The 26,281-nt window shown below is 35.3% G+C and overlaps 1 protein-coding gene across 25 annotated transcripts in view; it reads right to left on the bottom strand.

The window, feature by feature from the left end:
- Positions 1-26,281, bottom strand: part of PPHLN1 (periphilin 1) — a 122,114-nt gene that overhangs the window by 32,754 nt on the left and 63,079 nt on the right. For 14 of the 25 annotated variants that reach the window (XM_070494406.1, XM_014864271.3, XM_070494413.1 and 11 more), the window contains 4 exons: positions 19,004-19,060; positions 16,224-16,303; positions 10,051-10,170; positions 2,704-2,844 (listed from right to left, as the gene is read on the bottom strand). In XM_070494406.1, coding sequence (XP_070350507.1) covers positions 2,704-2,844; positions 10,051-10,170; positions 16,224-16,303; positions 19,004-19,060 — 398 coding nt within the window. The remainder of the gene's footprint in view (positions 1-2,703; positions 2,845-10,050; positions 10,171-16,223; positions 16,304-19,003; positions 19,061-26,281) is intronic. The other 11 variants (XM_044755592.2, XM_070494424.1, XM_070494414.1 and 8 more) reach the window with 1 other exon arrangement.

The raw sequence follows: 26,281 nt of genomic DNA, 5'->3' as shown, positions 1-26,281 counted from the left end.
AATTATGAAATATTTCAAGCATCTGGAAAAATATAAAGAATAATTACTGGACAGCTGTGTAACTACCATCTAGCTTTCTTAAGCTTTTATAATATTCCTATCCATCTGGTATTTAATCCCTAAAAATAAATGTGCCAAAGTTGGAAATGGAAAAAAATCCCCTTAAAACTACTTTTATCATTTTCAAAAATCACTGTAACTTTTAGACACGAATGTATAAAATAGTTACGTATCACTGTTTACTAGCTTTCTGACACTTTGAGGGCTTTTGGTCTGATTTTCTTGCCAATATATGAAAACCAAAGTACCCCAGCAAAAACAGAGTAGTTGCATTCCACTATTTGACATCACGTTTTCTATTTTACAATACTTCTCAAACTGTTTTGCTTCTCTAGTCACATCAGAATATAGTAATGTCCTTTTAGACTTATTTTTCTTTTTTTAGGTCATCTTTCCTTGCTGTAATAATCTCAATATACTTTGGCGTCAGATTTTTCATGTGTTTGAACAATGGGCAGAGTCACACTTATAGGTCAAACATATATGGGTGTCTGTAAAGTACTACAGAAACTGGTTTTATACTAAGTAATTTTATGTGTGTATGCTAAGCTAGGCTCTACATCGGACTGGTAATCCAATGTTTCAAAATCAAATAGATTAACTATGAATAATAACAACAGAAGATAGCACAAATATTAATAAATGACAACCCAAAATACTCCCTCCCCTGCTATTTAAGTTAAGCTTTTCTACCAGTTATATTCTTAAGAGAACCTCTCCTTCAAAGAACTATAATTTAGGTGGCAAATAAAAATAACATTAAATCATTCATTCATTCAACACACACTTATCAAGCACTTACTACTAAGTGTCGAGCCTAGGCACTCTGTTAGGTAGTCAGGTTAAGATGCAGTCTCTGATTTCAAGTAACTCAGAGACTTTTCAAAGGTCACTTCTAGGTTTATGACTCCATCCATCATCCATATAACAAATATTCCTTGTGAGCCCACTACTTGCCAATCACTGTTCTAGGTAATGGAAATAAAGCAGTAAACAAAACAAAGTCCTTGCTCTTATGAAGCTTCTATTATGGTGAGAGGAGACAAGCAAACAAATAAAAACATGTCAAGTGGTAAAAAAAAAAAACGCTATAAAGAAAAATAAGTCAGAGTAAAAAGACAAAAGGGCAGTAACTTTATATAGGGTAATGATATTCATATTCATGCTGAAGATACAACTAATGAGCAAATTTTTATTCTCTCTTTTAACGGCCATCTTGAAAGGCACCCATCTTCCTCCACATCACCACATTAAACAGGATTTTCTCAGTCTCCATTCTCCTTACATTCCTCCAAGCACCTGATACTGCTGACTACCTCCATTTTGAAACTCTCCTGGCCTACATGACAAATTTCCTATCCAGGTTCTTATCTTTTACCATTGAGGTGGCATCAATATAAACTGCACAATAACATCTAGGATTTAATTAAGATCTTCTACCCAACCAAGGGATACAGATTTTAATCAATGTGGAAATGGTCAGAACATTGAGAAAAGATTTAATTTTGTCCTTAATTTCCAATAGTGTTTAGAAGATTATACAACAATATAATGACATTTACTCAATGCAATGGAGAATAACAACATCAAAAATAAATATTTATACAACATGTTACAACTTAAAAAGCCCTTTCACGTTTTATTTACTTCATTTAATTCTCATAAAGTGATAATACTCTATGAGGCAGGTAATATTTCCATATTGAAACTCTTTTAAATTTTGCTATGCAGAATAAGCATATGTGAGGAGGATTAGAGAGAAAATGATTACTACTTTTTAAATCTTAGGTAAGATAGTCTCCAGGCTTATTCCATTCCAAAATTATATTTCACATTATATTTAAGATACAGCTAGAAGGTTTTGTCCTATAACTGTTCCTAGCAATATATTTAATCTATTAAAAATAAGATCCTAACTTTTCAGAATGTCATCATTAAAATTAAATTTAAATACCTATCTTTAATTTTTTTAACATTTAAACAAATGTTTAAAAGTATAATGAAAAACATAAGAAATATCTGTAATTCCAATATTCAAAAATAACATTTGCTAACATTTTGGTATATTTAATATTTCTTTCAGCTCATCCCCATCAAGGTTAATAGTTTTTTTAATTGCTTCATACTAACTACAATATTAATATTCTCTAAAAAGCAGCTTGCTTTTTATTTAAAAAACCAAAAAGTAAACAAGGGTAGGGGACCAAACTGATCAAAATTACTGTGAAATCAAATCAAACAATCTTTATGATTTTTTAAATTGTAATTTCAGAGTCACAAATGGAAAAAGACAATAAATGTTTACTGGGCTGGCCCCATGGCTGAGTGGTTGAAGTTCCACACACTCTGCTTTGGCGGCCCAGTTTCGTGGGTCTGGATCCCAGGTACAGACCTACACCATTCATCAGCCATGCTGTGGAGGCATCCCACATATAAAGTAGAGGAAGACTGGCACAGATGTTAGCTCAGGGCTAAACTTCCTCAAGCAAAAAAAACCAGGAAGATTGGTAATGGATGTTGTTAGCTCAGGGTAAATCTTCCTCACCAAAAAATAAATATAAATAAATAAAATTTTTACGTAACTACCACGTGCAAAGTGATAGGAACAAAAGATTATGTACTTTAAGAAGACTGGATTCTCACCTGTTCAATCTCTTTGGTTTTTGATGCTATAGCTTTAGAGCGACTGGTTAGCTGACTGTCTTCAAATAATTCTATGCCATCTGTTGCATTTGACTCAGGTTCTTCTGTCTGGTCAATGAACAGTGGTGCCGTGGATCCCGCCTTTAAAAAGAAATAGAAATCTTTCACTGCTTTCTTAAAGGACATACAGCATTTCAGATGACTGTATATAGGCACTAAGTGGCAGATTATATCAAGACAAGGTGCTAAGTTTAACCTGTTTTAAGAAAAAAAAACACTTTCAATTTCGCTATGCATAATGAGCATATGTGAGGAGGACTAAAGAGAAAGTTATTGCTATTTTTTAAATTTTAGGTGACACAAGGCCTTTAGGTTTATTTCAACCCAAAAATTATATTTCAGACTATATTAAGATACAGTTAGAAGGTTTTGCCCTGTAACTAATCTATTTAAGAAGCACTGAAGAAAAGAAGTCCAATGGGAAGTGAGAAGAATGTGTACACATAAACAAATATACTAAAAAGGAACACAGAAAAGGCTTCTACTTTCAGAAGTTAAAAATACTTTGCTCCTGTGGCCTAAGAATTTATTGAAATAACTGAAAAGGAAATCCCAAAAAAGCAATAATGATCACTTCTATTTTAGAGCAACAATTCATTGATGAGTAATACACAAAAAGCCCACAACCAATTATTACACTTTCTAAAAACACTTTTGATGAAAAGAGAAAAGCTGAATGAGAGAAAATTACTATTAAACTACATTCATTAGTTTATTCAAAAATTTACTATATGACAAACGCCAAGCACTGTTCTAGGAACACTGGATTATGAATGAACAGAACAGACAAAAGTTCTTGCCTTCATGGTGCTTGCAGTAAGCAATAACCTGGAGAAAACTGTAAATTTTGAGCTCACATATTTTACCGTTGCAATAGTTTACTGTTAAGTCGGTGGGAGGTAAGGGAAGAAATAAGAAACCTGTACTTATTAACAAGTTTAACAAAAACTCAGGGTTTTTGTGATTGAAGTAGCAGCAAACAGCAACAGGTTAGAGAAGTTACAAGCCATATACTAATTAGTGGTATTTTTCACCACTAAAAGCAGTGGCATTCCAAAACCTAATGTGTTATATACCGTCACAATCTCTTTAGAGAGTAACTGAGCAGCATTTATCAAAATTTAGCACATGTCCCTTTTACCCACCAACTTCAGTCCAAGGAACTTAATCTATAGATACACACATGAGCAACAGATGCTAAGATATGGCTGCCATTAATAACAAACAATTGAAAATAACCTACATGTCCATCATTAGGAGATTGCTCAAATAAATTGTGCACTATCTAGAACTGTAGAATACTTAAAAGGACAGTCTATATATGTTGTATGATATACAGTAATTTTTATCCTGCCAAGTCCTGGAGGTTATTCTCTAAAATATATGACAATTGTGTCAAAAAAGAAAGAGCGGAGGAAAGTATGGGTATATATACATTTAGGTGTATATATGAATAGACTACCTCTGGATGGATACAATCTATGGGGAAAAAATGATAAGAAAGGTTGCCTCAATAGGGATAACTTAGAAGTAAGGAATAGAATGGAGAGGAGATACTGTACATACTTTGGTGCCATTTCAATTTCTGACACCTTCATGTATAATGTACTTTTTAAAAAACCTAGTTTTTACAAGTCTGAGTTATATATTTTAAGGGATTTAAATTCAAAGCATATGAATCATCTAAGGGGAGAGGATTCTGGGAAAACAGCAGTGTGGGAAGCACCAGGTGCTCTCTCCAAATCTACACAAAAATTATACTGGCAGACTTTCTCTTCGTAACTATTTTGGAACACTGGACTTTGCTGAAGCCTTGCACCTTACAGGGGAAGACATGGACAGTAAATTGAGGTTAAATTCAGCTTTTAGTAGAGTACTGGCTGCCCATCACCCACCTCTAGTCACTTGGCAGGAAGCTATGCACGTGTTCCTACAGCAGACTGCACATAGCTTCCACGAGACAGGTTGGGCAAAAAGTACCCATCCTCCAACTAGTGGGGAACTGTGCTCTGATTACTGATTGCTGCTTCTGATCACAGAGGTGTAGACAAAGAGGCAGACAACCATTGCCGTTGTACCTCCTAGCATTGTTGTGTTGCAAGTCCCTCCCACTCCAGCTGAAGTGACTTCCAGGGGAGTTAAAAGGCCAGCACCATTCTCGCTCCATTCTTCACCTTTTCTTCTTTCAGGAGCCAGGCATTAAAGATTAGGACATTCAAAATAATTGCATATATAGGGAAAGTTAGAAAGTGACCGCCCGTTCCAGGGGAAAGGCTCAGAAAGACTTGAGAAGACTAAGTTTACACCTCAAGCTGATCCTCAGCACAGAAACTGCTTACAACAATCAAAGCACAAAAAAAAGTAATAAAAAACAGCAAATCCTTGGGAAGAAGGAGAATCTGATTTCAAGAGTTATCACATTATTAGATTCAAATGCTCAGTCTTCAACAAAAAATCACAAGGCATACAAAGAAACAGGAAAGTGTGGTCCATTTAAAGGAAAAAATTAATCAACAGACAGTGTCCCTGAAAAAGACTGAACGGCAGATCTACGAGACAAAAAACTTTAACATAACTATCTCTCAAGATGCTCAAAGAACTAAAGAAAGATGTGGAGAAAGACAAGAAAATGATGCGTGAAATATCAATAAAGAGACAGAAAATATAAAAAGAAACCAAAAAAGCAATTCCAGAGCTGAAAATCACAATAACTGAAATGAAAACTTCACTAGAAGGAGTCAAAGGCAGATTTGAACAGGCAAAAGAAAGAATTAGTGAATTGAAGATAGGACAATGGGGATTATTGAGTCTGAGGAAAAGGAAAAAGACTGGGACAGCCCAGGTGGCCTATGTTTAAGTTCAGCGCGGTCCACTTCAGCAGCCCAGGTTCAGTTCCTGGGCACAGACCTATACCACTCATCTGTCAGTTACCATGCTGTGGTGGTGGCTCACATACAAAAAGGGGAAGATTGGCAGTGGATGTTAGCTCAGGGTGAATCTCCCTCAGCAAAAAAAAAAAGAAAGAAAAAGAAAAAACACCGAAGAAAAGTGAACAGAGCCTAAAGGATCTGTGGGACATCATTAATGGAACCAACATACATATTGTGGGAGTCCCAGAAGGAGAAGAGAGAGAGAAAGGCGCAGAGAGATATTTGAAGAAATTTTCAAATTTGATAAAAGAGCTGAATACAAACATCCAAGAAGCTCAACAAACCCCAAGTAAGATGAACTCAAAGAGACTCACAACAAGACATATTATAATCAAACTCTCAAAAGGCAAAGAGAATCTTGAAAGCAGTGAGAAGTGAAATCATCACAGAGAAGGGATTCTCACTAAGATTAAGCAGATTTCCCATTGAAAATTTTTGGAGGCCAGAAGACAATGGACTCAAATGTTCAAAGTGCTTAAAAACAAAAACAACTGTCAGCCAAGAATCCTATATCCACCAAAACTGTCCTTAAAAAGGGAGGGAGAAATTAAGACATTTCCAGATAAACAAAGCTGAGAGAGTTCATGATTACTAGATTTGCCACACAAGAAATGCTCAAGAAAGTCTTCCAAGGTGAGATAAATGGACACTAGACAGTAATCTGAAGCCATCTGTAGAAATAAAGATCTCAATAAAGGTAAACGCATGGGCAATTACAAAAGCTAGTATTACTGTAACAACAGTTTGCAACTGCACTTTTTGTTTTCTACATGATTTAAGAGACTTACATTTAAAGAAAACAAATTCTTAGTGTAAAAACCAGTATTACTATAAGGTTGTTTTGTAACTCCAAATCTTGTTTTCTAGATAATTTAAGAGACTAACGCATTTAAAATAATTGTTAGTTTATGTTTTGGGGCACACAATATATAAACATGTAATTTTGTAAAATCAACAACCAAAAGGGGTGGAGACACAGCAGTAAAGTAGCAGAGTTTTTGTATGATATTTAAGTTAAGCTGGCATAAATTCAAATTAGTGTCATAACTTTAGGATGTTAAATGTAATCTCCATGCTAATCACAAACTAGCTATAGGATATACAAAAAGAAAGAATTTAAACACTTAAGTGGAAAAAAATCAACTAAACAAAAGAAGACAGAAATGCAGGAAATGAGGCACAAAAAAGCTATAGGGCATGTAGCAAACACACAAACAAATAGCACAATGAGAGAAGTAAGTCTCCCTTTCTCAGTAATTACAAATTCTCCAGTTAAAAGACAGAGCCTGGCAAAATGAATAGAAACATATGATCCAACTATATGCTGAGGACAAGAGACTCACTTGAGACCCAAAGACAGAAATAGGTTGAAAGTGAAAAGATGGAAAAAGATATTCTGTGCAAACAGTAACCAAAAGGGAGCAAGGGTGGCTACAATACTATCAGACAAAACAGACTTTCAATCAAAAAAGGTTATGAGACAAGGACATTATATATTAATAACAGGTTCAATATAGCAAGACGCTATAACAATTATAAACATTTATGCACCTAATGACAGAACATCATTCTGTGTATCTTTGAGATGATGGATGTTAACTAAACTTTTTGTGGTAATCATTTCATAATATATCTAAGTCACGTCATTATTATCTTGTACACATTAAACTTATACAGTGCTGTATGTCAATTATATCTCAATAAAACTGGAAAAAAGAACTTAGTAATTAAATTTAGTTCAGTTAGTTAGATATATATTATCCAAAGTACTGGAGGGAAAACAAGATAAGTGCTTGAGATACATTCTATATATATATATATATATATATATATATATATATATATATATATATATATATAAAACTAGTAAGAAAAAAATTTTTAATAAAGGCAATATAAAGCCATCAGAGAAAAACAAAGCAGGCTTAAATTTTACAATAGGAAGGGGAGGAAAGAGAAATCAAGAAAGATCTTGAATTTTATTTTCTCAAACACTATTGATGCCACCGAATGAATATGAATTTGAAAGAGGTTCATGGAAGATGGGCATTCTTCACTGGGGACAGAGTAAGTGGAGATATTGAAGCAGAAAATGACATCTTATATGTGGATATAACATATTTCACATTTAAATAAGAAACACGTTAAAATTTTCCTCTACAGCAAGAAGCAACCTGTTCTACTGGGACATTCCAATAGCCTTCAAATAATTTGCTTTTCATTCTGATAGCCAAAAGCAAAACTCTCACAGCCATTTGTTGAAGGATAGTAAGTTATCTCTACAAAACATGACTGCAAGCTCCTTGACGGTTATGCTGGTGTCTCTAATGCAGAACACTGCTCATGCTGCTGCTCAACATTAATGATGTACACCAGGTAACAAACATACTGAAGTAATCTCACTCCCACTCCCACTCACCATGCCTTTGCTCCAACAAAAGATCACGTCTGACCTATAACCTCACTGATAGATTTTTAAGGTTATTTACTTCTCATTAATTCAAAATCTAGCAAATTCTGGGCATATTTTAGAGAAAAAATAAGGAGGTTAAAAAAAAGTTTTTCTAGCTCCAATGTCACTGACTACTCAGAGTCAAGATGCAGTTAAACGATGATAAAAGAATGTAAGTAGAATATTTAAAATCGGGGAAAGGCAGATAGTGAGGTTTTTTTTAATAAAGAGATACAAAAAATTATGGGGAGAGGATGAATATATCTTAACAAAGCCTTGCTAACTGCAGATAAAGTATTTAGCAAACAATAAAGTAGTATTTTTGGAGGTTTTGGTTTTAAGTACTCTAAGAAAAATTATCAGTTCTCCAAAACAGGAAATTTTTTTTTTTTTGAGGAAGATTAGCCCTGAGCTAACATCTGCTGCCAATCCTTCTCTTTTTGCTGAGAAAGACTGGCCCTGAGCTAACATCTGTGTCCACCTTCCTCTACTTTATATGTGGAACGCCTGCCACAGCATGGCTCAACAAGCAGTGTGTAGGTCTGCACCTGAGATCTGAACTGGTGAACCCAGGGCTGCCGAAGCGGAACATCAGAACTTAACTACTGTGCTACCTGGTCAGCCCCCAAAACAGCAATTTTTGATATCTATTATTAATATAAAATAATTATATAAATTATTTATATAATTTATATAAATTATATTACTATAAAATATTCATAATAAAGAATAAATTAAAAAACATATCTATTATTAATATAAAAACCATTATTCTAAATTATTAAAGAAAATAGGCAAAATGACCCTATTAAATGTATTACTGCATTGTTCATGCTTTTAAATAGTGCTGGGAAAGTGCCAAAGAGGGACAGCTTGATGTTTTTGATACATTTACTTGAGAATATGCATAAATCTCTATCTACTATTATAGCTATAATAACAAGGAAATCTAGACCTATTTAAGAACAACTGATATCTAAATGACACATCAGCATTTTAAAAAAGAAAAGCTCTATTTGCGTAAGTACTGATAAGGTCTGTACTGGTTTGTACTTTCTGTGAGCAGTGTACATTAGCTACTTTGCAAAGGATCTTTTCATAGTGTATGAAGATGTATATACGTATATAATTTGCACGTCTAATTCCAACGCTTGATCTCTTTTGTCAAAGGATCTTCCATAAAAGTCATCCAACAATATATTAAAAAGCCAGAAGATTTTAATACTCTCTATCATGTCAAAGTGATTCCTCTAGTACCAAATCCTGAATCTAAAAGCTTAATTTTACCCATGAAATGTCTGTATTTCCCATTAGAGATGCTATAAGTGATAGAGGAATTTTTCAGTTCATTTTCAAATATTTTAATACAAACATTTCATAAATAGTATCTTATGAACCCTAAAATGCTCTCATTTTTCGGTACTCAAGACGCATCAAAGGTCACAGGTAGCCTAAACAATGCATAATTTCATTTCTTGGGATATTTATGAGATCATTTGCACAGAGTATAACACACACTATAAATATAGCTGAAGATCCAAGGTCTAATTAGATTTTTTTCTGAATTCACTGGTTTATGAACAGTGGCTTAGCATGATTTCCAGAGACACTTTCAACAGCAAGGCCCATAAAAGCAGCATTTAAATAATATATTTTCCTTATATTTCATATTTATACTATTCTTACACATCTAAACTATCAGAGATATTCACACACAGTATAATTATCGAATTCAGAGTCATTCATATTCATACTATTACTGTGTGTGGTAAATTTTAATAATCTATGAGGACATTTTCCCCAAACATATTTTAAAATACTAGAATAAACCACATTTTCCATCCACAATTTAAAATCCAGACAAAGCTCTCAGACGTGAAACATAAAGGAGAAATTATGCCTTACCTCATACTCAGAAATTTCAGGTAAGTTACTCTCATCCGCCTTCTCTAGCTTTTCAGCAGCCCACTTGCTTGCAGCCTCAGCAAGTTCCTTTTCAGTTAGCCTACTGGGTTTGTCTAACACCTAATAAAAACAAAAGACTAGCTCTGTTACAATTCTCAGGGGCTTTTAAACTTCAAATACATCAAGAAGTATACCCCACATACAGTTAAAATCATATAAGCCTTCACATTTATATAGAGAACAAGTACATTCTTTATTTGCTTTTTCAAAAATATTCAACATAGAATTTCTTTAAGAAGCAATTCCTTTGGGACATATAGACTAGACTGACTCAAATTCATTTACATAACCTTCAGAAATTCATTTAGGGAACAAAACAAGACACTGTCAATATACTAATAGTATTTAGAATATATGAGACTTCATACTTATTTCAACTTTCTATCCTGAATCATATTTAATGAAATAAATGTCAAAATTTCATCAAGGTAAATTTCTAATTAAAGCAAGAGAAAAGTCCAGATATTCTATTTTTATAATTCATAATAATTTATACAACTCCTACTCTTTATACAAAATTTATACATTTAAATCTCATTTCGTGATCTCTACTACTACTTCCCTTCTTCAACCACATGCAACACTAAACAAGGTGTGGGATTTGGACTTACAGACAGAACTGGGTTTGAATGGAAGTGGCTGCACTTGCTGGGTAGATGATCACACAGAATTTATGATACTGTGAGCCTTGGTTTCCTCATTTACAAAATAAGGCTTAATAATATTCACTGTTTTACAAAGTAATTCTGAGAATCAAGAGAGGTAACAGACCTGAAAACAGCTAGCATAATGCTTGGTACTTTAGCTTTTCTTTCTTTTCCATATTGATTGCTATAAATCTGTTACACTAAAACATATTTGAAGATCAATCAGTTCATGGGGTCAATATAAAAAGGAAGAAAATGTTTTTTTCTAGATCACAGATGATTCCCACAATACTGTTTAGACCTGTGTCATAGAATAAGATGTAAAATTTGTAAGGCAAAAATTAGAAAAATTATTTCCTTAGGCCTTTATGGTAACTCTTGGATTCCACTCCATTTCGTTAGCATACATTTTCAAAACTCTGGCCCTTTACCCTGAATTTTGTCACCACCTCCAAACTCACATCATTGATTCCAAATATATCTTCTATGGATGACAGTATAAGTAAAAATTCCCATGTCATGACACACTACCATTTATAAAGTGCTTTTACACACAAACCAAAAAAAAAGTATTTTAAATAAATCGAATTCCATGAAGGTGTTTGGGCAGACTTCATTAGCCCAACTATAAATGCTGAGCTGGAACTGAAAACTAGGTGTTCCAGATGAAAAAGGCCCTTGACCTTCCTCCATAGCTTATTCAATTTACCAAACTACTGGCTTGCCATCCATAACATTTACTAAAATAATAACAATGTATTTACATGGAATGTTTCCAGTCATTGAGGAAGCCTATCTTACTCTGAAGCCGTACCCATTCATAAGGTTACAAACGTACAAGTAATACCTTTATTATTATTTAATAATAAGATTAAACAGTTTTTAAAAAAGGACACACATGTACATGGATATTCCAAGAAAAAAAATTTATACTCCACTTTTCTTTGTATCTGTTTTGAAAGGAAAGTTATAGAGCAAAACAAAACATTATAAGTTATTTCCAGTAAAGAAGTCAAATCTTCTATAACTGAATCCTTCTATTCATCTGTCATTAAATCTGCACACTTGAAAAATTCTCATTTGAAACTAACCTGTAACAGCAGAAAATAAACTCCGAAAAATTATTCGTACATGAGGGTAGCCATAACGTTTAAAAGAAAAAGTCCTCCATCAAATTAGGAAATCTAGGTAATAAAGCTCCCCACAGCTATCACGTAACCCCGCAAAAAGGACACAGGAGGCTGCACTTACCCAATATATAAAATGATTATACATCTAAAATTCTGAAATTCTCATTCCATTTTTGGACAAAAATGCAAAAATCTATGTAAACTGTCAGAGGAAAATATCTAAAATCCATTATGGTTGTTCCCCACTAAATATGTTTTAACATGTACCACAAAGTCCTATGTGATAACTTATATTTACATTGCATTATAGTTCAGGTAAATGAAAACTTCACATATCATAATTTAAATATTCAGAGTGACTTGGATGGGCAAGTACTATTTACTTTTCTTTCATTTCTACCCAACAAGAAGAACAAGCCAATCTCTCAGCTGGGTAAGGAACCATTGATATGGTAAGACAGAACCAAAAAAACCAATCAATCTTTCATACTCAAAACCCAGCATTCGAGAATCCTCAGACTTCCAAGAAAGCTCTAAAGACACAAGTTGTCACAAAAACACCTTCTTTATTTCTTTGACGTAGGGAAGCAGCCGGCCCCTGAACACCAGCCTGCCAGGTGATATCTGCTTTTGCTGAAAAGCCAAACATACCACAGACGGAAAAACAAAAGGAAGTGAAGAAAGAGAATACAAGTAACAACGTTACGCATAGAGAAAGAGTGTGAGGTCGGTGAAGAGAACCTCTAAGCGCAGAGAACAGATGGAAACAGCAACACTGAAAAATTTGAAGTTTTGAGGATTAGAACCATAGATCATCTTTTCAACATGTTTTGGGAGGCCAGGAAGGTAAGAATGAGAAGAATGATGCAGTGAAGAGTAGCTCCGTCCTTGAGAAAATTATTTAACTTCTGAGCCTTTTCTATAAAATGTATACACCTACTTTTTTTTTTAAATTGCAAAATAATTACAACCATAGGGTTAGCTAACACCTGCATCACATCACATAATTACCATTTCTTTCTTGTGGGGAAAACATTTAAGATCTCTTATCAAATTCCAAGTATAAAATACAGTACTATTAACTATAATCACCATGCTACCAATTGTATCTCCAAAACCTGTTCATCTTATAGCTGGAAGTTTGCAATCTCTGACTAACATCTCCCCTTTTCCCTCACCCATCAGCCCCTGCTAACCAGCCTCCTCGTCTCTGTTTCTGTGAATTCAGAAATTCACAGAATTTTTAGATTTCACATATAAGCAAGATCATACAGTACTTGTCTTTCTCTGACTGACTTATTTCACTTAGCATAACACCCTCAGGTTCCAACCACATTGTTGCAAATGGCTGGATGTCCTTCTTTCTCACAGCTGAATAATATTCCATTGTTGTATACCACATCTTCCTTATCCATTCATCGACTGAGGGACACGTAGGTTATCTTCATGTCTTGGCTATCACAAATAATGCTGCAATGAACATAGAAGTGTAGAAATCTCTTCAAAATCCTGTTTTCATTTCCTTTGGAAATCTACTCAGAAGTGGTTTGCTGGAGCATATAGTTCTATTTTTAATTTTTTGAGGAAACTTCCATACTGTTTTCCTTTGTGGCTGCACCAACTTCCATTCCCACTAACAGTACAGGGCTCCCTTTCCTCTACACCCTCTCCAACACTTGTTATCTCACCTTTTTGATGACAGTCTTTCCAACAGGTATGAGGTGATATCTCATTGTGGTTCTGATTTGCATTTCCCTGATGATTAGTGATGTTGAGCACCTTTTCATGTACCTGTTGGCCATTTGTATCTCTTCTTTGGAAAAATGTCTTCAGTTTCTCTGCCCGTTTTTTAATCAAATTTTTTAGTTTTTTACTACTGAGATGTATGGGTTCTTTGCATATCTTGGATATTAGCCCCTTATCAGATATATGATTTGCAAACATCTTCTCCAATTCCATAGGATACTTCTTCATTTTGTTGATGGTTTCCTTTGCTGTGCAGAAACTTTTTAATTCAATGAAGTTCCACTTGTTTACTTTTGCTTTGGTTGCCTTTGCTTTTGGTGTCAAATCCAAAGTATCATTGCCCAGAATGACATCAAGGAGCTTACCAACTGTTTTCTTCTAAGACTTCTATTGTTTCACATCTTACGTTCAAGTTTTTAATATACTTGGAGTGGATTTTCGTATGTCGTGTAAAATAGGGGTCCAGTTTCATTCCTTTTTATGTGGCTATCCAGTTTTCCCAACAGCATTTATTGAAGAGACTGTCCCCTCCCCATTGTATATTCCTGGTTTTTTCATTTGTAAATTAATTTACCATATATGCAGGAGGTTGTTCTGAGCTCTCTATTCTGTTCCATTGATCTATGTGTTTGCTTTTATGCCAATTCCATACTGGTTTGATTACTATAGCTGTGTAATAAATTTTGAAATCAGGAAGTGTGATGTCTTCAGCTTTGTTCTTCTTTCTCAAGATTGATTTGGCTACTCAAGGTCTTTTGTGATTCCATACAAATTTTAGGATTTTTTTTTCTATTTCTGTGAAAAATTACATTGAAACTTTGATAGGAATTGCATTGAATCTGTAGAGTGCTTTGGGTAGTGTAGGCATTTTAACAACATTAATTCTTCCAATCCATGAACACAAAATATCTTTCCATTTATGTGTCTTCTTCAATTTCCTTCATCAATGTCTTACAGTTTTCAGTGTACAGATCATTTGCCTCCTTGGTTAAATTTATTCCTAAGTATTTCATTCTTTTTGATGCTCTTGCAAATGGGATTGTTTTCTTAATTTCTGTTTCTGATAGTTTGTTATTAGTGTATAAAATGCAACTGACTTTTGTATATTGATTTTGTATCTTGCAACTTTACTGAATTTGCATTTTAAGTTTTTTTGTTTTCTGGTTTTTTTTGGTGAGAAGGATTGGCTCTGAGCTACCACCTGTTGCCAATCTTCCTCTTTTTTTTTCCTCCCCAAAGCCACAGCACATATATATCCTCGCTGATGGTCACTCTAGTTCTTCCACGTGGGATGCCACCACAGCATGGCTTGATGAGCGGTGTGCAGGTCCACACCCAGGATCCAAACCGGCAAACCGTGGGACACCAAAGCAGAGCGCACAAACTTAACCACTAGGCCACGGGGCCGGCTCCTATGTTATTAGTTCTAACAGTTTTTTTGGTGAAGTGTTTAGGGTTTTCCATATATATCATGTCATCTAAAAACAGAGTTTCACTTCTTCGTTTCCAATTTGGATGCATTTTCTTTCTTTTTCTTGCCTCACTGCTCTGGCTAGGACTTCCAGTACTACGTTGATTAAAAGTGGGGAGAGTAGCCACCCTTGTCTTGTTCCTAATCTTAGAGGAAAAGCTTTCAGCTTTTCACTGTTGGGTATGATGTTAGCTGTGGGCTGTCATACATAGGCTTTATTATGTTGAGGTACATTCCCTCTATACCTAGTTTGTTCAGAGTTTTTATCATGAACGGATATTGAATTTTGTCAAATGCTTTTTCTGCATCTATTGAGATGATCATAGGATTTTTATCCTTCGTTTTGTTAATGTGGTGTATCACATTGATTGATTTGTGGAAGCTGAGCCATCCTTGCATCCCTAGAATAAATCTCACTTGATCATGGTGTATGATCCTTTTAACGTGCTGTTGAATTTGGTTTACTAATATTTTGTTGAGGATTTTTGCATCCATGTTAAGCCAGGATATTGGCTTGTAATTTTCTTTTCTTGTAGTGTCCTTATCTGGTTTTGGTATCAAGGTAATGCTGGCCTCATAAAATGAGTTTAGAAGTATTGCCTCCTCTTCTATCTTTTGGAAGAGGTTGAGAAGTAGTGGTATTCTTTAAATTTCTGGAAGAATTCACTAGTGAAATAATTTGAGAAAATTATTTAACTTCTACTTATATCATAGGATTTCTGTATGAATTAATAAGAGAAGAAAATACTTAATATAGTATCCGGAATCAAGTTATTATACAACAAATGTTAGGATTCTGCCTAAACCCCCACTTCCAAAATAAAAGCACAGCCTATGCCCCATCTGAATATTCATTGCCAACTGGTTACGGTCAAGATGAGCCAAGACCATAGTACGTACTAATTTTAGCATAACCTGTGGAAAAAGTTCTATGAGAAAACTGCTCATTTTCTCTGGTAGTTACTTTCAAGTTGTAGTTACTTAAAATTCAAGTTTTTAAATGCGGCAAATTACATCCCCCTACATTAGGTATGACAGTAAAGAATACAAGCATTTGTGATAGTCTATCTCATTTACTTTTTAATTCCTCTTTAAGTTGATTTTAGAAATATAACAAACCTTTGATGAAGGAACTGCTGAAGAACTTGAGGGTGAAGTGTCTCTTGATGTTTTCAAAGACTGAACAGGTCTCTCTTTACCTATATGAGAAAATATGAAATGCAATTTTCTAGCTTGTTTGTTTTCAATTAGAGTAATTTTGTAATTGAATAAATGGGGGGGTTGGTACATTCATTTTAGCACTGAAGTCTTCATTACATTATTAAATTAAATCTGTTAATTTTTAAATCCACCCATCTCTCTCAGAAGCTGGGCACCATCACAAATCTCAAATAAACTAGAACCAATGGACATCATATATGGCAATCTAGGCCATATCAATGCCACTTAACAAGCACAGGACCACTGAGAAGGCCTCAAGAAAGGCAAAAAACATTTTAAAATCATAAATACTTCCTCCTCGAAGTTCCCAAAAGTTAATTTTTAATAAATCACAATAAAAACCCGAGGGTGGTTATTATATAGATACCACCAAAGAGAACTAGTTAATTAAGCGGTAGCTCAAAGAGAGAGGCATGTACAAATTTTAGTAGGTATCCCTGAAATGTTGAGATAGTTTAAAAAATAAAAATAAAAACTAGAACACTATAACCTAGAGCACTAATCCAGTGCTTGGTATGAATGAGTACCCAAATATTTGTTAAATGGTTAAAAATAAATCTGTATGAGCTAAAGTCACTAACCTTTATCTTTAGTCACTTCAGACACTCACATAGTACTCTATGTATACCATTGTTTTTATAGAAACTTAAGCCAGAAAACACATTTAAATATTACCATAGCCAGTTCAACAACAACAAAAAAATGGGTTTATTTAAATAATAGCAAGCTGTTACTGATAGAAAAACATTTTATTAAACTGTCTATATGTGTCAAATATAACATAAATCCTCTGCTCTTAATTGCTAGGAAAACTGACAATTACAGAGGAGAAAGTGGCACCAAGTTTAGAGGGACACAGAAGCTGGTTATGACTGAACAGCGGGTTAAGGCCAGGAAAGCAGTCAACAGCAAAAGCAGAGACAAAACAATCTTGAAACTGAGGCAAAGCCAGCTTCAGTCAAAAAGCCTCTTAAGCTCTTCCTGCTATGATCGAGATAGCTAAGTAAGGGCCTGCAGGCTCAAAGGCTTCCAACCACCTAGGGCAGTAGTGAGTAACATCTTTTTCCAATGTCTGCAGACTCACAAAGGTTTTCTCAGGACACCCCAGCCCCACCCTCCCCAGGGACATTCAGCAAAGTGTGAAGATATTTTTGATTGCTACAAGTGGGAGAGTGCCACTGGCACGTAGTAAGTAGAGGCTAGGGATGCTGCCAAACATCCTACAGATGCAAAGGACAGCCTTCCACAGCAAAGAATTATACAGCCTCAAATGTCAATAGTGCCAAGGTGGAGAACTGCTCTAGGCACACTATTCCAACTCTGAAGTTCCAACAGTCTCAAAACAGACATACTCCCAGAACCTCCTTTTTTTTTTTTTTTTTTTTTTTTTTTGCTGAGGAAGATTCACCCTGAGCTAACATCTGTTGCCTATCTTCCACTATTTTGTAAGTGGGTCACCACCACAGCATGGCCACCGACAAGTGGTGTAGGTCCGTGTCTAGGAACTAAACCCAGGCTACTGAAGTGGAGTGCACCAAACTTAACCACTAGGCCATGGGGCTGGCCCCTAGAATCCTTTACTTTGTGGTATCATTAAGAGGCTTTCACACTAATCAAGCTTAAAAGTTCCTGCAGACCTTAAAAATCAAAAGTAAAATGATACCAACCATCACTATGTCCCCAAATGACTAAGAGCATGGTTTATTTAGTCATTCCCTGCTGTATTTCCATTGCATATGGCAAATTCCACATCGTACTGTGACAGTGTCAATTTATCCCACTGCACCAAAACTCCTAGAGGAACAAGTATCACAGCTTATTTATTTCTGAATATCCAGGACCAACTAGCTTGATTCCTTTAAGAAAAGAGTAGGCACTCAAAAATTACATGAAAAGATGAAGTATTTTTCTACCCTTAGGATGCAATAATGACCTCCCCATCCTATTCTGATATGCAATTCCTTAAAAGAAGATGAGCAGCTGGACCAATCAGCACAGCACACTATCCTAATTAAAGGCATAATTATAGGCTCAATTTTGGCACGTAGCAGCTAGACACAGGAAAAAATCTTCCATAAGCAGCTGTTAATCTCTTACATAGCATTTCCTTCACAAACAAGACACCAGCACTACAGGTATGCCAAGTATGATGCCCAAGTGCAGACTTGGGATCTTCCCTGAATTTAGCTGCATAGGGCTATTTTAAGCTGATTTCAACCAATCTCAGAGTGCAGAAGCGAAGGAACACTGAAGGGTAGGGCAGGTGGTTTATGATATATCCACATATATTCATATATACCTGTGGCATGAAGTGGAAGGGCAGGCAAGAAGCAAAAGATAAGGAAAAGGGATGATACAGATGGCAGCAGAAAGAGCACAGAAAAGGCAAATAGAAATCCCCTGACCCTACTGTTGTCAGGTCCCATCTGCCACTGACTTGTCTATTCTACAGATCTCAATCTCCGATGAGGTGGCTGTTCCTGACCAAGAATGGCTAGCCCAGACAACCAACCCATATATCCCCCCAAATCCTACTTTCTGAGTCTACTGCTGGTCGACTCTGGTTCCGACAGTAGAATGATGGAGCAGTTATACACTTCTCCCATTTCTATAACCTCTACCAATTCAAGCCCCCCACCCCTTCACAATCCCAAATCAAAATCTAGCTCAAAACTCACCTCTTTCTGGCTTTCCTTGATTCTGCCGTTTGTAGGAGGCACCAGCACGCACGGACTCTAGGGAAAGGTGGGCAGGGAGGAATTAACACCAGCACCTCTGTGCCCAGGAGGAACAAGAGAAGAACCCAGAAGTAGGAGTGATGAGAACAGGAACTTCTGAGCATTTGCTGGTAACCCTAACCTCTTTCCTATCCTGCCTTCAAGTTGGGCTGCCTGAGCAACCACCACTCAAGAGGAATAAATAACAGAACAGAAGAAAATCTCTGTTTCAGATCAGAAGGTAATTGGGTCCAAGAACAATGAAGTATGAAGACGACGCTAACCAAGGATAGCATAGGCAGAAAGGAATGAGAAAAGGATAAGATGCCAAAAGTTGAAGATGGGGATCCTGTCTTACTCATCATTCTAAGCACCTAGTCTAATCTCTCAAGTTGACATTGAAAGGATTGGTTAAAGAATGACACCAAAAAATCAAGAGTGAAAGATAAATCACCTTTAGAAGTCAAAAAGAACACTGCGAAGGTTTTCATATATCATATCAGTTCCCTGAGCTTACAATGGTTATCTGCAAGGAGTCATTTTGACTTGCTCTCAACAAGTAGCCTATTACTAAATCTTGCTATTCTTTTTAAAGATTTTATTTTTCCTTTTTCTCCCAAAGCCACCCAGTACATAGTTGTGTATTTTTTAGTTGTGGGTCCTTCTGGTTGTGGCATGTGGGATGCCATCTCAGCATGGTTTGATGAGCGGTGCCATGTCTGTGCCCAGGATTCGAACTGGCGAAACCCTGGGCCCCCGAAGCAGAGCATGCAAACTTAACCACTCAGCCACGGGGCTGGCCCCTTGCTATTCTTTTTATACAAACTTTCTCACACACTCATGCACTGCCTAATGACGCTTCAGTCAACAACGGATCCCACATACCATGGTGGTCCTTTAAGACTAGTACCACATAGCCTAGGTATATAGTAGGCTATACCACCTAGGTTTGTATAAGCACATTCTAGGATGTTCATACAATGATGAAATCACCTAACAATGCATTTCTCAGAACATAACCCTTTCGTTAAGCAACACATAACTGTAAATGATTTTCTTTACAAACAAATCCACAGTTACTGTCTTGGTTGAACCCCTAATTATTCCATATTTAAAATCTTGTAAATATGTTGTTAGCTTCCTCACCTGCAAACTCTTAATGATGCACATATAATCAGCTTTCTAAAGAGCCTAAATATACAAGTAGGAGCTCCCAGATATCTTTCCAATAAGAAACAAACTTAACATTTATTTCAAACCCTTCTATTATAGCTTCCAGATTGCCACTTTTACCTTTTTTTCTGAGAAAACACACATTTTCTGAATTGTTTTGACACTGTCAGCATCCTGAATGAAAAATATGTTTCAAGAAATGTCACACAAATATTGGTATCCTACTTTTCTAAGAATGTTGTTGAAGATGCAGTATCCTCCTTTCATTGTTCACTGATCTCTCTGTCATTAGGAAAACTTTTGTTCCTCCTGAGCAGCTGATTTGTTTTTATCTACAGTATACTGTGAACACTATTATTGCTCATTTTCTCTTGTTTTGGGAAAATTCTTAGTTCACCTATAGCAACTGTTGAGAGCCTTATAATAGGCATTTATTTCATATATTACTAACTTTATTCTTACTTTTATTTTCATATCCTTATTTCCCTTCTACACAAAATTCTTCATCCATTTACTTAATCCTGTTTTATTAAGTGTTTATTTTGTAAGTCTGCCTCAAATTCTTCATAGATCAAGAGATTAGGACAGTTATATTTTACAAGAGTGTCTGGAGTCTGGGGGCTGGCTCATATTAGCTGGTGAGAGTGGACTGTCCACGTCTCTTCCCAACTCTAAGTGACTCCACATCAGTAGCCTGAAATCAGTCATGGTGGTAATATTCACTCCATGGATATTGGCAAATGTCACAAGTCAGGTGTTCTTCCCCTGAAGAGTCAGTTTACTCACACAACACTGCTGCTGTGTTTATTGATTTTTTTTTTTTTCGAGGAAGATTAGCCCTGAGCTAACTACTGCCAGTCTCGCTCTTTTTGCTGAGGAAGCCTGGCCCCTGAGCTAACATCCATGCCCATCTTCCTCTACTTTATATGTGGGACGCCTACCACAGCATGGCGTGCCAAGCAGTGCCATGTCCGCACCCAGGATCCAAACCGGCGAACCCCGGGCCGCTGAGAAGCGGAACGTGTGCACTTAACTGCTGTGCCACCGGGCCGGCCCCTGTTTATTGATTTTGATTCCAAATTTCACAGACATTGTAGAAATTTCCACATTTAATTACAGATTCCTATCTATGTTGCCTTAAACAGGCCTGGGCTATTTAATAATATCCTAACAGACTAGTAAAACCATCCAGCTGAAACAAATAAGTGGTTGTTTTAATCCACTAAGTTTTACAGTATTTTTTTTAATACAGCAAGAGATAACAGAAACAACTCCACTTACTTAAACTCTTCACCCAGAGTTTCCAATGATCTGTTTATTTTAAAACTAAAGGTCTTTCTTCTTTTCCTTCATGACAGCATTTTAACAATTTATACACAGGTTTTTCTTAGTATTTTGCCAGCTGGTTTTCACGCCTTTGTACTTCCGTATTTGTCCTCCTCCATCTTCCTAACTACATCTTTCTCTTCGTCTTCGTTGGTGGTTGTTCCTTAAATCTAAGTGTTCGTCCTAAGCTCAATCCTTTTTGCTCTGCTATTCTTAGGTGGCAACAACCAACACTATGAATAGAAATGTCTCTCAAATCCACTTTCACTCACGTGTCTATATTTCTAACTGACAGAATGCTCCTCCTCGGCTATTTAGCCATTACCTCAAATTCAGCTCACACATGATCTTAGTAAGCAGACACTAACTCCCTGCTTGAAAGCAGGACAAAAAGGCTCAACACATTCCCATCTTTGCTGTGACTTGCTAAAGAAGAGGAGTTCCAAATTAGGATGAAGGAAAGAAACTAGGAAAGGAAAATTCTGAAGGTGACAGCATGGAAATCAAAATCCAAATCAATATATTGGTGAATGAAAGAATAAATGGGGAGGAAGAATATGGAGGGGAATTTCAAATACTGGTTCCATAGGTCAGGTAAAAAGTTCTTCCCAGGCAGGTGAAATCAAAGCCAGAGAAGCAGCTTAATGTTTCAACAAACATTTAGAAGTTCTGTAACAATTTAACAATATTTGGTACGCTTTATAATAGCTGATATGAATATAAATACTAACAATATTTGATGATGCTTTGAATATAATTGTAAATCTGATACGATCTTTCAGAAATACACTTTCTTCCTGACATTTTTCTGATGAAAGCAATGATGAACCTAGCCAGACTCATCCAATCTTATCATGTGTTATTAATTATTGATAACCCATGTAGAAACAAAAGACATTACTAGGGGAAAAAAAATTAAAATCACCATTAGAGATGATAAAGTTAGGGGCTATGTCTTGCAAACTATTAAATTCTTGGTACAGTGCCTAATGGACAGGAACAAAACAGACACCTCTGAATGAAAGTCTTATCAACAAAACAAACTTCACAGCACAGGTAGTACATTCATCTCTCCTTTGATAGCTGAATCTTTGAAAGAGAAATTTAGATATGAATAAATAAAGATGTGGTGCCTACAAAGATGCTAAGGAAATGATTTATGTTTCTGGGTCATGGATGAAGATATGCAAATTTGGGGCTCTTGGTTCAGAAGAACATGATTTCCCAGAGATCTACTGGTTTAGTCAAGAAGATATGAAATAGAAAACGGAGAGATGCAAGACAAATGTTCTTGTGGTAAAGACACCAAAAACCAACAGGAAAAAAACCCCCAACCATATAGAGGGATAGAGAAAGCTTTGCACCATCTCTGCTTCCCCAAAATAGTCACCTTTAGGAGGTTAGATATGCAACAAGTTAAAGTAAAGGTGTATTAACTATGAATACTTGGAAGGACACTTCTCAATAGAACTCTCCTTTAACACATCAGCTAAACTCACGAGTGCACCTTTAAAAATATAAACAAAACATGACACCATCTGCACCTACTATGAATGTGTACAACTGACATATCATACTAAGTCCTAAAAGAAGGATGCTATAAATGCCTACCCATATGGAAACATTATTAATTGATTACTGTTTTAGATCCTTGATCACTCAGATGCCAGAAAAACTACAGCTGTACTCCTAGAATTCACCCAGGGAACTCACAGCCAAAGTCTCTTGTGAGTAAACAATGGATTCTCAAACAAGAAGAATGTATTGTAGAATCTAATTCAACAGCACACTGATAGCCTGGATCAGGTAAAAGTACAAGATCTTCCAGGAAAATACTAAATTACTCTTCAAGCACAGCTCACAGTACAGCTCATCTCAATAATCCTTCTCCACTTGCATCGTTCCACCAACTTCTACCCAGCCTTCAGATATCACCTAAAATGTTTATTCCTGTGCACTGACTTGTTTGCCTCCCTCACTAGGTCATAAACTCAGAGGGCAAAGACTGGGTCTGTCTTGCTTGGCAAACCATTTACGTGAAATACATTTTTACTGAACACTGTATGAGTATTGAACATAAGTACAGTGACTTTCAAACCAAGAAATACTATGATATTCAGCTGCTATGAGAATAGGTTTATCCTCCCTTCCTGCTGCCTAATAGACAGGATTTGATGTTAAAGCCTTATTTCCATATCTCCATTACCACTCTAAACCTGCACAGAAAGGCCTTCTTTGTAAGGGCAGAATTAAATCTCCAAATTTTATGGGAATTTCAGTTATAATCCAAAAATTTATGTGGACCTCCAAATTTATGCACAGCCAACAGGTCTGAAGACGTGTCTTTTCCCATTACACTGAAGCTAAATAATGTAGTCTGTCTTTCACATAAACTCTTCTCAAAAGTTTTTTAACTCTTGTACATTTTCAGTTATCTTAGAAGATGTGCTTTCAGAAAGTATTAAACATTGATGAATAATAGTTTTTCTTTAAAATAGCTTTTATTCTTAATGATGGCTGATACCAAGAAAATAAAGGGAGGATGGGCCCAAAGTCAGAGCTATAGAAAAACAGATACAGATCAACAAAAGCAATAAACTTGCAAATCTTCCATAGCAATGATACTTCAAAAATTCAACCAAAATGTCACACAACCTAATCAATACATGAGTATCACTGTTAAATTTAACATTAATCCATAGCAAATGTTTCCAATGAAGTAACAAAGAGGTAGTTTGTAAGTACTTACATAATCATCCCTAGGAGCCACAAGAGATTTACAAAAACAAAGTAAGGCAATCTTTATGTCACTGTTTTGATAGAGGAAATGCTTTGTAACTTGAGTTTCCACAAAGCACCTGACAAAGTCTTCCATGAAATCCTCAAGTGGAAAGGAAGACAAGATGGGGGATCACAACTGGTTGAATAATAGCAAACAATGCAGATAAATGGTTGAGGTCCACAGAGAGAGGTCTCTAGAGGTTTCTATATTTGACCTTATGCTACTCAACATAATTATTAATGATTAGTACAAAACACATAAAGCATACTTCATATGCAGGTAAAACAAAGCTATTTTTATCTGCTGCTAATATATACAAGATTTAAAGATCTTGATGGAAAAGAATAATAAGCCAAAGTTAATTAGGTAAAATTTAGCATTCCTAGATTTTTTAAAATGTATTAACTACACACGACCAATTGCATCTCAAAAAAGTACAGGCTGAAGGGCTTTTGTTTAAGAGTAATATATGTGAAAATGGCTTAGGTTTCAGTTGCCTATAGTCTTATAAGGGCCAGTAATACAATGTGGTTGACAAAACTAAAGTTCCCTTTTAGCCTCACAACTTAAAAGGAACAGAAAGAAAATTAGGAAAGCAAAAGGTCTGAAAACCATGTCAAATAAAGAAACTAAATATATTTAAATCTGAAGAAACTAAATATATTTAAACCTGGAAAAAATAATCATGAAGATTATGATGGTACTTTTCAAATATATAAAAGGTTAACAACATAAAAAGAGGAAATATCTTCGTGGCTCTCAGACAAATAACTAGCATTAGGTAGCTGTTGCAAGAAAAGATTTTAATTGTTTTAGAAAAAATGAGCTATACAAAGATGGAAAGACTGGATTATGATACAGTAAACATCACAAGAAGTACTTTAACAAAGAATGGGTACGGAAGACTGAACTTGTAATCTCTGGTGTCACCAATAATGCTAATATCCTAAAAAAGGTAAATAAAAGTATAAGATAGGAAAACAATGGGATTCAGTTGAGAAAGGGGAGAAAAAAGTAAATAAATAGCTGAGAGATTTGGCAAATGGGGAGATGTTTGGTTAGATTAATTAGAATAAAAATAAACTTAAGGTAAAAATATACAAGGTATATATAACAAAACAATTTTAACCAGAAAAATATCATAAAAAACAAGGGGAAGGGAAATGAGGTTAACTCGTACAACCTATACTGTTAGCATGTAAATATGGACAAAAAAATGAACGAATAATAATGTTATAGTCACAGTATGGCCAGGTTAGCCCAATTAAGTTATAGGCAGAAAATTCTTACACATACAGCATAAAAGGAGAACAACAGTTTGATTTGGGAGGATAAGTAGTCTAAAGCAGTACAAATTTCCATAGGACTAACCCAAAAGACTAAGTAGAAGAAATTTAAATACTTGTGTGCACGTGTGTGCATGTATAAGCACAAAAGGGACAATATGCAGTTGAGTTGAAAAAGTAGTAAAAATCATTCTGTGGTTTATAATTAAGCACATAAAGACATATTAAATGCACATAAGAATTATGAAAAATTAGACCTTAAATAGTTACCATGGCCAACCTACTAGTGATCATTAAAATAAGTAAAATTACTCAAAAATATAAACAGAAAGCTAAAAATTAAAAGTTAAAAAATTAGCAAAATGAGGGCATAAGAAGTAAGAAAATTATTTTTACCTGTTATTTACAGAAACATTTAAAATCTTTCTCAAAACTCCAACTTACATCAAAAATTAAATTAATACATTATTCCTAATCAACCCGGTTTAAGTGACTGATAAAATGAAGGACCCTGTTCCTCTGTTTGTTTTTGAAGAAAAACAAGGTACCAGGAGTATTTTTGACATTTAGATTTAAAGCAAAAGCTGTTATTACAAATACACAAATATGTACAATAACAATTACTTTTTCCATTTATTGCTTAAAACAAGACATCTCCATTAACTTTTTGCA

The sequence above is a fragment of the Equus asinus genome, chromosome 22 (genome assembly GCF_041296235.1).
Source record: "Equus asinus isolate D_3611 breed Donkey chromosome 22, EquAss-T2T_v2, whole genome shotgun sequence".
In the NCBI taxonomy this organism is placed as follows: domain Eukaryota; kingdom Metazoa; phylum Chordata; class Mammalia; order Perissodactyla; family Equidae; genus Equus; species Equus asinus.
This window is presented reverse-complemented; position numbering and strand designations above follow the sequence as displayed.